This window comes from Zalophus californianus, chromosome 14, assembly GCF_009762305.2.
Source record: "Zalophus californianus isolate mZalCal1 chromosome 14, mZalCal1.pri.v2, whole genome shotgun sequence".
In the NCBI taxonomy this organism is placed as follows: domain Eukaryota; kingdom Metazoa; phylum Chordata; class Mammalia; order Carnivora; family Otariidae; genus Zalophus; species Zalophus californianus.
Genome location: NC_045608.1, coordinates 73,793,980 through 73,807,356, shown reverse-complemented (window position 1 = coordinate 73,807,356; position 13,377 = coordinate 73,793,980). Strand labels below are relative to the sequence as shown.

Below are 13,377 nucleotides of genomic sequence, written 5' to 3'. Positions count from 1 at the left end.
TAGATTGATTTGTTTATTTATTTATTTATTTATTTATTTATTTGAGAGCGGGCGAGCACGAGTGTGGTAGGGGAGGGTCAGAGCGGGAAGCAGACTCCCCGCTGAGCAGGGAGCCCGATGTGGGACTCGATCCCGGGACTCCAGGATCATGACCTGAGCCGAAGGCAGTCGCTTAACCAACTGAGCCACCCAGGCGCCCTGGAATGGTTTTAAACAGCCCTGTAAACAGTGTCAAAACATCTCTTACCATCAAATATTAAAAGAAAAAAAACCCACAATCATCCCAACTTGGTTTTTCATGGACTTGTTTTTTTTTTTTTTTTTTGAATGGAAAGAATTTAATAATGACATTCAGGTATTTCTTTATATTTTCTTTCTCCATGTCAAAATTTCTCTTATATTCTAACTAGGAAGTGACTTTATTGCCTGTGGCCTTGATCCTTCACTAAAAAGGCATTTACTACTTTTCTACTTTCTGACAGATGCCATGTGAGCAGGTAGGGTATAAGGTCAGTAGTGTCCTTGGATACCAGCGACTTGGTCTAATGTAGGAGAAGCAGGTGGGATGGAGGAGAGCCAATGCCTAGAGAGATGAGCTGCCAGTTTGTATTCAGGGTGGGATGGAGAGAGGCAGGAGTTTGACTGAGCACGGTATACTTCAGTAGGTGGCTGGAGGAGGAGCAAAACCTCTCCAGGCAAGTGAAGGGAGTGAAGACAACGGGTCTTGACCTGTCCCTGAGCTACTTGGAAACCACACAGGAGAATGCCTGGCCAGGTCTCATTGGGGTGGTTGTAACAGTGGCCGTCTGAAATGAGCTCTTTAGCTTAACACATATTTTCTAATATTATAAGAAGTGTCTTTTGCAAACAGTTTGCAAGAGTGACTTAGCAAACACATGCACACATGCACAGAAATAAATAAAATTGTACTTTATTTTCTTCTAGGAAAAGAAAACACTGCTAGAAAAAAAACTGTCTTTGGAAAACAAGCTGCTGCAACTCAAATCCAATGCTGCATATGCTAAAAGGTTTGCAGATCTCCCTCCTTACTAAAGCAGTTCCTGATACCTTTCCTCTCCGATGGTCCACTGGCCAATGGACAGAAGGCTAGCACCCTCCAAGGAGACAGGAAGGCTGAAGGGGCAGGACAAAGGGACATTACTTAATATTAACAGCCACGTACCTCCCCTCCCTCCCACTGGGGAGAGTTCCCTGGAGGTACTGGGCAACTGGGGCAGGGTTAATCCTCCTGAAGAATGAATGAGCCTGTCCCTTCCCTGTTGACCCTGGGTGCTAAAGAGGATGCTTCATTCCCCCTGATGCTTCTGATTTTGTTAAAGGGTCTCTGCTATAACATGCATCAAATTGGCTAGCCCACAAGTGGAACTGTAAGATCCTTTTATGGTGCTCCCCAACTTTGTAGAGAATGAAGGAACTACTCAATGCATTCTTAGTTCTTTGGACTTACTTAGGAATACTCATAATTCACAAGCTGTTAACAGCCCTGAGTACAGGGCTGGCGTGGATCATGGTTATCACCCAACTGCTGCATTACTTCACTGCTTTTAAAAAAATTCTCTGGAACATCATGTGATAACTGATAACATATAAAATTTCCTCACTTTTGTCCCCCTTCCCTTCTCTTCTCTTTTAATTCTAAACCTGCCACTGTCATTATAGGTTCTGATATAATGTTCCAAGTCAAGCCTATTTTGAGGTCTTCTTTTATCCATCTGGAACTATTGCTTCTTAGGATATAAAGCACTTTGATGCTCCTCAGAATGTACAAATTCTTATTCTCATTTATCCAGTAATATATACTCAAACATCCCTCTCTCTTGGTTTTTGATTTTTTTTTTTTTTCTGTTTCTCGTTCCTTTCCAATTATCTCTCTCTTCTCATCTCTCCAAAGCTTCTGCCTTCCGTCTGGCTCATAGTCATGTACTGAACCACATACGCCAAAGTCCAGACCTGGTCTGACCCTAGCAATTGCACTTACATACTCAGAACACACTGGAATACCACAGGTATTAATTTACCCATATTCTTCTTTGTGAACAAGCATGTAGCCCCAGTAGGGAGCTTTCTAAGAGAGTGCAGGATAGCACTGCTCATCTCTGTCGGAAATGAAGAAGTACTGTGGAAGACATTCATAGGTCTTCAGAATTACTTGCATATACTCATAACTTAACTCTAAGTAAATCTGTGGGTTATGTTGGGTTTTTTTTCTTTTTAAAAAGAGCCTGTGCATACAGCAGAACTACTGGCTGGTACACTATGCTTTCCCTCAAGAGTCCAGACAATCTGAGTCTGATTTTTTTCCCTTTAAAAATGATTTTTATTGATAATAGGGTTTTTGTCAGTCTTCGAGCCAAAAATGTAACCATTTTAAAAACCAAACTGAACTGTTCTTTCTGTTCTATTATATATAAGCAGTTGTTATAGGGAATTCTCAGAAAGCTCTTAGGGAGGATTTAGAAATGTCTTGAGGGAAATGGATGTTTTGTGTTTCTAGAAAGGTGTTTGAACATCCAGGCTTATGCAATTTTCATAGATTGTAGGCATCACAAATATTTATCTTACTTATTATTTGTCTGTGTGTAGAGGTATTCACTCTGCTAAGTGACAAGAAAATGAAATCAGTAGGAGCCAGACTCTTTAGGTTAAAGCAATAGAGACTTGGTAAAGCTACCACAAATAAGAGGATTTCTGGTAGGTGAAGACTGATTAGATATGGCCATAAAGAAGATGCATCTCGTGGGAAGATAGGAAGACCACCCTTTAGCATCTAATGTGTTCTCAAAAACCAGATTATTTTGTTGCTCCTATTCAGTTATGTGTATTCATACAGTTTCACTCTTTCTTGTTCTTTGTTTTTCCTGTGTGATTTATTAACTTTTTTCAGTGGTTTCCTCCAGCTGGCTTATATTCTTCATTTTCCTTTCAAATTGCAGAGGAAAGAGTCTGTGGGCCTAATACTTACTTCCTGTATTGGGCAGATTGTTCATGTTCACCAAACTCCTACATTGTCATCTAACCACTGGCCTTTTGGCAGGCACCAACTCCCAGTCCTACAGGTGGCCTTCCCTTACCGCCAAAAGAGCCCCCTAATCAGGGGGCTCTGGGTGATTACATTTCCCTTGGGCAGGATGGTGGGTTTGACAGGTGCCATGACTCTCTGCCATTTTTTTTTACATCTGTATGACATTTATTTATAGATTTTTCTCTCTATAAGTCTAAGTTAATTAACTCTTTAGTTCAGTTTAAACAATCTGTTTATTTATTTATTTATTTTTTAATTTTATTTTGTCATGTTAATCACCATACGTTACAGCATTAGTTTTTGATGTAGTGTTCCATGATTCATTGTTTGCCTATAACACCCAGGCTCCATTCAGTACATGCCCTCCTTAATACCCATCAAGAGGCTAACCCATCCCCCTACCCCCCTCCCCTCTAGAACCCTCAGTTTGTTTCTCAGAGTCCATCGTCTCTCATGGTTCGTCTCCCCCTCCGATTTCTCCCCCTTCATTTTTCCCTTCCTACTATCTTCTTTTTTTTTTTTAAACATATAATGTATTATTTGTTTCAGGACTCTCTGCCATTTTGATGAAAAGATTCAATATGTTCTAACCTGGCATTTCTAATATTAAAAAGCATCTCTAAAAATGATGACTTTTAAGTATTCTATAATTCAGGAGAAAATGACAGTTTTTTTGCATATGGATATGAATATACAATTATATTATGCTAATCCCAATTACTTTTAACAGGAGTTAAGAGATTTGGCAGAAGCATCTCATGAAAAACAAGGTTGACTCCATATTTCTAATACCATCACTACTAGCCAACACATGTATTGTGTTTTGCTGTTTATAGAGTAACTCCAGGTACCTTATTTAATTTAATCCTTTCATTGACTTTTCAGGGAGGAAACTGAGCTTCTAATTGGTGAAGCGATTATACAGCCTCTCAGAAGTTGTAAGAGCTGGGAGTTTGGACTCTAGAATTCTCACAACAGTCGGTGCCCATTCTGCTATAGAGGAGATTTGACTTCTCTCATTTCTGGAGACCTCTGGAGGCTTTCCCTCGGACTGGTTTCCTAATTCCCCTGGGTGTCTATGAGCAGATCGCAGTTTCCCAACTTGTCCCTCTGCCCTGGGACATCACAAACACAAAGGTCCATTTTAGAGTTATCCTTTGGAGAAATACAGGAGCTCTACCTCAGAAAAATCCTTCAAAAAAGGATAGAATGATGCCAGAAAACTATGAAATCAAAGCCATTGTAACAGTGAGGAGCAGAGGGTAAGGTATGGCATGGTTGAATAATGCTGCCCTCTGATGGTGTAAGTTAACCCAAAGATAGATTTTAAAGTATCCTGATGAATGGATAGAGAGACAATCCTCTCTTAATTCAATTTCCTTTGACTAAGTGTTTGGCAGACCTTGGTCATCAGAGTGATTGAGGGTATGCTTCTTGCCAAGTACTTAGGCTACAATCATCCCATATTACTAAAGGCTAAGCCATTTGTTTTCACATTTCTGCAAGTTAAAGATGGGATAGACTTTCTCTCTTGAACGTTAAAGAACCTAAGAGGAAGAATATCAGAAATGGTGCTCTGTTCACTCTCCCTCAGTGCCACATGGAGAGAAGATCCTCAGTTCCCTTCCTCAAAAGAATAGGACCAAGATTTTCCTCTCTTGTTGATGGGGCTTTTCTTGTTTGCTCTCCTTGGCATTTCCAGACTACAGACCTTTTCAGCTCCAAGTCTGGGATATATGAGGCAAAAAGAAAGCCCAGGGAGCTCACCATTGTGTTATGCCTTAGGTTCCAAGTCCTGAGCTGGTCTGCCTTCTCTTCACCTTTCAGAGCCTTCTTGTGTTTGTCTACATACAGTCTCTAGGTTTTTGGTTGTACTCAACGGGAAGGGTAGGAAAAACACATCTACATCTTTCCAAAGTATAAGATTTTCAATTCTATTTTAATTTCAGCATTTACTTTATATTTATATTGAGGCATTGGGAGGCAGAGCATGAATCAGACATCTGTTAGAAGGGCTCGGTGTCTTTTTCTAGGCCTGGCCTTTGTAATGTTTTCTTCCTGCTGGTTTTGCTTTAGTACCTCTTTATTAAGACTGAGTTGCTCTAACAGAAAGAGCAGAGACTAAAGGGAGCTCAGGTGGCAGCTTATTTCAGTATAGTCTCACATTTAAAGACCTTTAATGGGTGATTAGTTTCATATTTATTGAACTATATTGGTCTATCTAAGAGAGAATTTCTGCCACTTCTGTTAACCCCCGTTCTAGTGTACTAATGCAAATAAGTCTGAAAGCCCTGTGTTTTCAAGAGTGCTTCTAGAAATTATTTTCTTCCATCTTGAGACCTATTTCAGATTTCTATTCATCTACAGTGACTTGTATGGTAATAACCATCACAGAATACGTGGGGAAATTTCCTGAGCTTTGTATTTTGAGGAGTGTAACATCTACCCCACCCCATCTTCCTAAAGCCACCCTTTTTTCCCCTCTGCTCTGAGTTCTGGGTCATCATAGTACACAACAAGACATTATGAATACTCATCTTTAATATTTTTATAAATTTTTTTAAATGTTTAATTTTCTTATGGGCTTATGAACAGTTAATGAATATTCAAAGCCAGCCTGCCTCTGTAAGGCATCCTGAGGTATTTCTCCTTATTTCCCAGGGAAATCCTGAGTCTGACCACTCCCTCCCTACTTCTCTCCTCTTTCGCTCCTCACTGGAGCAGTCTTGGATCTTAGCCCCACCGGCTGTGGGCTGGACTTCTGTTCGCCTTCTCTGCTGTTTTGATCCATATGTCCTCAACGCATTTTGTGTGTGTGCAGTATCTCTAGTCCCTTTCTAATTTTTCTGCTGGGGTATCTGTCATATTGATTGGTAGATGTCTCTTTATATATTCTGGGTACGATGCCTTTATTAATCACTTGAGTTTCTGAGGTTCTGAGGCGATCCCGTTCCCTCTTGTTTGATGACTCCCAAGTTTTTTATTTTTGTCTAGTCAAAATTCTCAGTCTTTCCCTTTGTGGTCAATACTGTTTTGAGTTCTGTTTTAAAAAATCTTCGTCTATTGCACATTCACGAAGATGTTCTTCTGTATTATCTTCTGAAAGTCTTTTGGGTCCCCAGCTTTATTTACAGTCTACGTGGAATTTATTTTTCTTATGAGTTTAGGATGTTCATTTTATTTTTTTAGTATGGATATAGAGTTGTCTCAGTACCGCTTGTTGAAAGGATCATCCTTTTTATAACATTCTGCCAAATCATCTTTGATACACATCAAGTCTGTTGGTCTATCCCTGTGATATATATGTATACGTACAATAAAAGTGGCACAGATATAGTGTAATTAATTTATTTTTTTTTATTTTTTTTTTTAAAGATTTTATTTATTGATTTGAGAGAGAGAATGAGATAGAGAGAGAGAGCATGAGAGGGGGGAGGGTCCGAGGGAGAAGCAGACTCACTGCTGAGCAGGGAGCCCGATGCGGGACTCGATCCCGGGACTCCAGGATCATGACCTGAGCCGAAGGCAGTCGCTTAACCAACTGAGCCACCCAGGCGCCCAGTGTAATTAATTTAATTAGTCTTCTATTAATGAACATTTAGAGTGTTCTAATTTTTATGCTATGAACAACAATGAACTACATTTTACATAATATTTTGTGTAATTGCACAGTATTTTTATAGTATGAATTATTTAATTCCATAGGATAAATAAATAGTAATGGCTGTCATTATGCAATATTTGTACTTATGCAAGAATTTCTATGATTTCATAGAAATTATTTTTTTTCTACAGTAAAACAGTTTTTAAAGCTCTCTCATGCAAAACCAAAAGAGGGAAAAAATTAAAAGACTGTCTTAAATATTGCAAGTTGCCTGCAAATTACTTGGCTTTGAGAGAGAATATTACATATGTTATTGAGCCAACCTCAGTGGTTCAGTGCTGGGCTATTCAAAGCGTGGGTAAGCATACCCCCTGGTTACAACCCGGAGTCTATTGGAAATGCAGAATTTCAAGCCCTATCCCAGCCTCCTGGATCGGATGTGCATTTTAACAAGATCCCTCATGATTTCATAAGATCCTCCAATGCATATTAAGTTTGAGAAGCAATGTTTCAGTACATGATGTGAAACAAAATGAGACTCTCTTTTTTTTTTTCAAATGAGAACATGGTCTGTAATGTCACATGAGTGTCCACGACCTTTGTAATATCTGTAGAGGCTATAAAATCAGAATTGCAATTGCTTTGGATGTTGGCTACTAATTATAAAACCTTAATAGCTAAAGAAATATTAATACATTGCTGTGCAAAAAGCTTACTTTCCAAAAGCATATTCACTTACCTCCTTAAGTCCACAGTATTTTCTTGTAAAGTAATATGAGTAGGAGTTAGTCTGTCTGTTACACAGAAGCTGAGAAAGCTTGTGTGAATCCAGTCACAATGCCCCCAAGTTTGGTGAGATTGCCACAGTGCACGCTGCCTCAAAACTCCAATAATATTGGCAAGAAGAAAATCTTGGCAAGTCAAAAGCTGTATAATCAATTCCAGTTACCTAAATGGAGTATTGGGAAAGTATGAATAATCTAAATTCAACCTTCATCTATCTTTTTTCACAAAGGTTGATGGGGACTCAAACTATTAGCTGGAATTAAATTTCCTTTTTTTGAATGCCCTATTTACAGGTAGTAGAATTACCCAAAGCAGGAAGACAAAATAATAATAGTAATAATAATAATAATAATAATAATAAAAAGACAAACACAGGCAATCCACAACATACAACCACCTCTGTATCATTGGAAATTGGTTTCCCATTATATGTAAAAATCTCCATTCCTGGCCCCCCATGTGGTTATCTGGGCATTCTGATGAGTGCTTGGTGTGTGGGTGTTCCTAGGCAAGACTGTTTAGTTCTGTGAGTACTTCGTCGGGCTCAGTGCAGTTTGACTCAACCCCCTCCTGGAGAGGGAAGTCACAGATGGCCAGGAGGGAGCTTTTGACATGAATGGATATACTCATTCAAGTTCCTGTCTGAGCCAATCGGAGGCTGCTCTGTGGCTGTTGATCTTCCATGTCTTGCTTGGCATATGGGGCCCCCTGCGTCCTTCCCGCACGATGCCCAGTAATAGGGTCGTGTGTGAGGAGAGCCTGGCAGCCTAGCTGTAAAAAATGGCTGCACGATGCTTCAGCACACCTTTATCTTTTTCCTTTTGCATTTCCAGTTGCCACAATCTTCAGATGGAGATTTCCCTTCTCCAGGAGCAGATCTCTCATCTACAGTTTGTGATTCATTCCCAACATCAGAACCTGCGCAGTGTCATCCACGAGGTCAGATTAACCACGTGTGTTTCTCTGGTAGATGGTATGCTTACAGTAAGAAGACTGAATACAGGCAGCTTGCCTGGACTTTACAAGCAGTGAGATTTTTCTCCCCGCTGACATTTCCTTTTTCTTCCCATGTAACACGACTCTGTTTTCAATGCCTTCTTCGGTCTGTATGCCAACCCCTGTAGTGTTCTCAATGAAGATATTTGGGAAATTGTGTTTAACTGCTCTTCAGCTTTCAGTGTTGTTGTTTTTTTTTTTTTTTTTTAAGTGTTCCGGGCCAGATAATGTACACTGTTCTTTAGAAGATTTTGGAGATTACAAGATTCAGCCCTTTTTGAGGAAGCAAGGATCTGTTTTTATAACGTCACAAACAGTAAATTTACTTAGTAGGGTGTGTGGGGGCGGGGGTGTCGCCTGGCCATTCTTTTCTGGGAACATCTTGGCAGGTGAAAGAAAGGCTGGTGGCAGACAGATGGATGGTGGATTGTGAACTCATACGATTTACTTCAAGAATTCTGTGGATCTGGTTCAGGGGCTATGCTTTCGACCTAAAATCAGACCTTCACTCATTTTTTACTACCTAATATTTGTTTCCAAAAAGAGTCCTTTCAGATGTACCATTTGGCTAGGACCTCACCAAAAGGCCAGAGAATTGAGTCATGGCACTTGGGAGCCAGGAAGGATGTAGGGGGGCAGCCCACATTCTCCTTTGACAGATGAGAAAACAGAGGCTCGCAGTAGTTAAGTGACAGGGCTGGTAGTGGCAGAACCTGCCTTAGAACCTGTGGGTTTCCTCTCTTCCCACTCTGTTCTGGTCATCACCCCACCTCCCCAGTTGCACACTGCTTTTTGGCAGATGCTTTTCTTCCCAAGCAAAGCAGGCTCACCTCATTATGCCGCGGGTTGACCAGATATCTGCCCTGGGGAGCTTCCCCATTCTGGGCGGTGGCCTTGTGTGATGGCCAGGCCTCTGCATCGGCGGTATGAAAGCACTGTGTGTCGGAAACATAGAAGGATGGCCAAAGCTGCTCTCCACAGGAGGCATGCCCACGGGGTTTGGTTTAAACAGGTTTTCCAAAGATTACAATGTTTAATAGGACTGCCCACACGCTCTCATCTCCAGGTGCCAATTTGCCCTGCTCTTTTCTATAACCTACTGAATCTGCTAATGCTTTGGGATTTAATTTTTTTATTTGATGGATGTCAGTGGACCACAGAAACCTGTGCAGTGTCTGACTTAAGTAACTTCCCTGTTGTCTGACAAGATTTTTCCAATTGTGTTTCCTAATTCTTAGATGGAAGGATTAAAAAATAATTTAAAAGAACAAGATAAAAGAATTGAAAATCTGAAAGAAAAAGTTAACATACTTGAAGCCCAGGTAAGGAGGGAGTCTGTTGTATAGTTCAGTGTAAATGTGAGTGTGTGTGTGTGTGTGTGTGTGTGTGTGTGTGCGCGCGCGCACGCGCGCACGCACTTGGTGTATCTGTGAGCCTGTGTATGAATGACACAGTGAGTCTGTATATGGGTGGGCGTGTGTGTCTGTGTGTGATTGTGCCTGAGTATGTGTGGGTGTACATGCACGTGTCTGTGTGGGTATATGAGTGTCTTTTTGTGAATGTGTGTGCATGTGCATCTTCTGTGCATAAGAAATTATAGATTTGTGGGAGAGGTACTCCTAATAATTATTGAAGTATTAAACGTTATTTTATAATATTAAATTATTAGTATTAAATATTATGAAATAACTGTTAAAAGTTCATCCAAATTTTCCAGAATGCTTGCTCTACTGGGGGGACACATCTGTCCATGTGGACTTGAATTAGAAGTTCGGTCAAGACCATCTTGGGTGAATTCAGCTCTGGCCAGATGGCTGGGTTTGCTGTCTTATGTCTTTGTCTCCTTCCCGCCCTGAGATGTCCTGTTTCCTCCTCTTTCCTCACTCACACCCATCGTCGCTTGCACGATTTGCCTCAGGGCTCATCCACGTCAAGAAGCCTCTTGTAGTTTTATTTTTCAGTGTTTTGAAATATAACATAACACTTTATAACTTACTGTGATAAGACGTGCTTTTCTTCCTGCCCACTCCTTCCCCTCTACACTAGGGAAGCCCTTTATAGGCTTTCAGCTGCAGGCCGAGGCTTGGCAGCGCCCTGCCTCCCAGGAAATGCAGCAAAGCCCACTGAGGCTGGAGCACCTGAAGACGCCACCCTGCCTACCCCTGGGCTCTAGCTGGTGCTCAGTGCTGCCGCCTCTGCCTCTCTCAGAGGCTCTTCACTGCCTGCCTGGGCCTAGTCACCTTTTCTCCTTCATTCTGTAGTATTTCGACCTCCTGCTTGTCCCCCTACCACACTGTCCTGTCCTGTGGAATCAGAGATGCTCTGACTGCCGCCAGACACCTCATCATCCTTGGGGACTTTTCTCGTCCCCAGGATAGACCACGCCCCCAGCACACTGCCCCACCTTTTCTCTCACCACCTGTTCTCTCAGTTCTCCCCAGACAGAGAAACAAGTCATCCTAACATAAAGAGGTTGTAAATAGTTGTACATCTTAAATTTTGTAACCAGAGCCGTGGTGTGCCAATTCTCCCTTCCCAGAGGACCGCTGTTCTCTCTCTCTTCTGGAGGGTGAACCCTTTGAGCCTCAGACTTTCCTTAGATTTTCACCTTCTTTTGGCTACACATGGCTATTTGAGAAAGACCATGCTTGCAGCTCTGTGCAGCTGAAAAATGCAGGGATGGGGGAATAATTGGCTCAAAACTCGTGTCCACTCAAGTGCCCAGTAATGGCTGGTCAGTTTACATTGAGGGGTTCAGATGATGGGATTCAGACCACATTAGAGCCTCTTCCTCCCAAAAAAATGTCCCTACAGGGATTTCCTCACTTCTTTTTGTACTTAGTGGCTTTTTTTGGCAAATGTTACTTGATAAAATATTTTTCTCATATTATTTTTATGTAAGTAATATATATTCATTCATTCCATACCAGTTAGGAAATACGGATAAGTACTTATAATAAGAACATCACGCAGACTTGCCATCCGTGGGTAATCACTCTGCACAGTTGTGTCCATCTGTATTTCTGTGGGACTCGATGTGCCTGTTCCATACCTGTGTGTATGTATTACATGGCATAATATTATGCCCGTTTCATTGTATTTTTAAGCTTCATTCATTTGTTCACATTATCAATCTTGTTGTTAATCCTCTAAGTACTTATTGAGTGGCTACTGTGGTGTACAAGTTTGGAAACTGACTAAGTTGGGGAAGTGGCTAAGTTTGGGAAATCGGTATTGGACAAAAGGGACATGAGCCCCGCACTCTGGAATTGACTGTCTAGAGAGGGAGACAGACACATAAATGAACATGTAACTAGCAATATTATGGAAGCATTCTGCAAGGAAAGAACAAGATGTTCTGACAGATAATACCTAGATGGAGGACTTAGCTTGGTGGGTGGGAAGAAATTCTCTAAGAAAATGAATTTTAATCTGAGCCTAGTGAAAAATTGGGTGGTAGGGCTTGTCAGGAAGAGGGACAGGGAGCCATTGTGAGTGCTTCTAATCGAAGAGTTAGATGGAATAGTATGGGATGATATTGGAAAGGTAGGAAGGGGCTGGATCATAGACCATGCCAAAGAGGTTTTTTTCTCTATGTAACAATATAACAAGAAGTCTTTGCTTACCAATCAGATTACATTTACGTTATCTTTTAAAATAGCCACTGTATTGATATACAATAATTTAATTAACTGAGTCCTTGTTATTGGACATTAGATTGTTTTTTGGTATTGCTTTTGTAACAGCACTGAATTCAACATATTTATACAAACATCACTGATCACTTGTATATTTACTTCCTTCCTTAAGATAAATTTTTAAAAGTGGAATTGGTAACTCAAAGTATATCCATTTTTCAGGTTTTTGATAATGTGCTCTCTGACTCCCAGGGTTCTGCTGGATCAGTCATCTCTCTCAGCAACAACAGCCTCATCTGCAGCTGCCTCTGCTCTAGAAGTCAAGTTTTTGCTCACTTTCAGTCCTTCAGTCCTGATATTTCTGATCTGCTCATAGTCTTATTTTTTCCTCTTCATTACTAGGGATTTTAATAGTTAGAAATCCCTTGTTATTATTGTTTTTTTAAAGATTTATTTATTTGAGAGAGCAAGAGAGAGTACATGAGAGGGGGGAGGGTTAGAGGGAGAAGCAGGCTCCTCGCTGAGCAGGGAGCCTGATGCGGGACTTGATCCAGGGACTCCAGGATTATGACCTGAGCCGAAGGCAGTCGCTTAACCAACTGAGCCACCCAAGTGCCCCTCCTTTGTTATTATTTTAATAAAATCTAAGAAGGGAGAGATGATAAACACATGTGCTCAGGTTCCCTTTTTGGACTGGGAATCCCATTTAAATCCAAGTTTATGTGTAATTCAGGAAGCTTGGTGTGAGGTAGGGATCTAACATTGTAGTTGTCTCACTTTATTGAGAAGTCTGGCCTTTCTTCATGAATTTGAAGTGCCTGTTATCCTAGACTGAGTTTTTATGTTGGAAATCTCTTCCAGTGGTGTATCTGCCTATTTGGGCTCCAATGCCCTACTGCTTTACACATTGCACATTGGTCACACATTTTAATTGGAGATATTGTTGATCCGTCTCTGAGCTTTCACTTCATTGTGTTCTAGCCAGACATAATTAAGTGCCAGCTATCATCACAGGATCCAGGTATCAATGGTACTGCTGCTTTTAATCCAGTTTTATGTCCTTTAGTTGTGTCTGTTTATTTATATCATCCCCAAAATAAATGTTACCATCCTAAATAGGCTGGCAAGTTAACTCAGATTGCTCAGGTACAGTACATTATCCAATTGGCCTTGTGGTCTAATAGTTAGACCGGAACAATGTATTTGTTTCCACTGTACTCTGTTTCTGTATTTCCAAATGCAGCAAATAATTGCTGATTAGCTACTCAGTGTTATATGTGAGAAAGCAACAGATTTGTTCCCTTCGTGGG

The 13,377-nt window shown here is 40.8% G+C and overlaps 1 protein-coding gene across 1 annotated transcript in view; it reads left to right on the top strand.

The window, feature by feature from the left end:
* The window catches only part of CCDC68 (coiled-coil domain containing 68), a 56,595-nt gene that overhangs the window by 34,465 nt on the left and 8,753 nt on the right, over window positions 1–13,377 (top strand). The window contains exons 8-10 of the mRNA XM_027576803.1: window positions 946–1,028; window positions 8,267–8,372; window positions 9,668–9,751. Coding sequence (XP_027432604.1) covers window positions 946–1,028; window positions 8,267–8,372; window positions 9,668–9,751 — 273 coding nt within the window. The remainder of the gene's footprint in view (window positions 1–945; window positions 1,029–8,266; window positions 8,373–9,667; window positions 9,752–13,377) is intronic.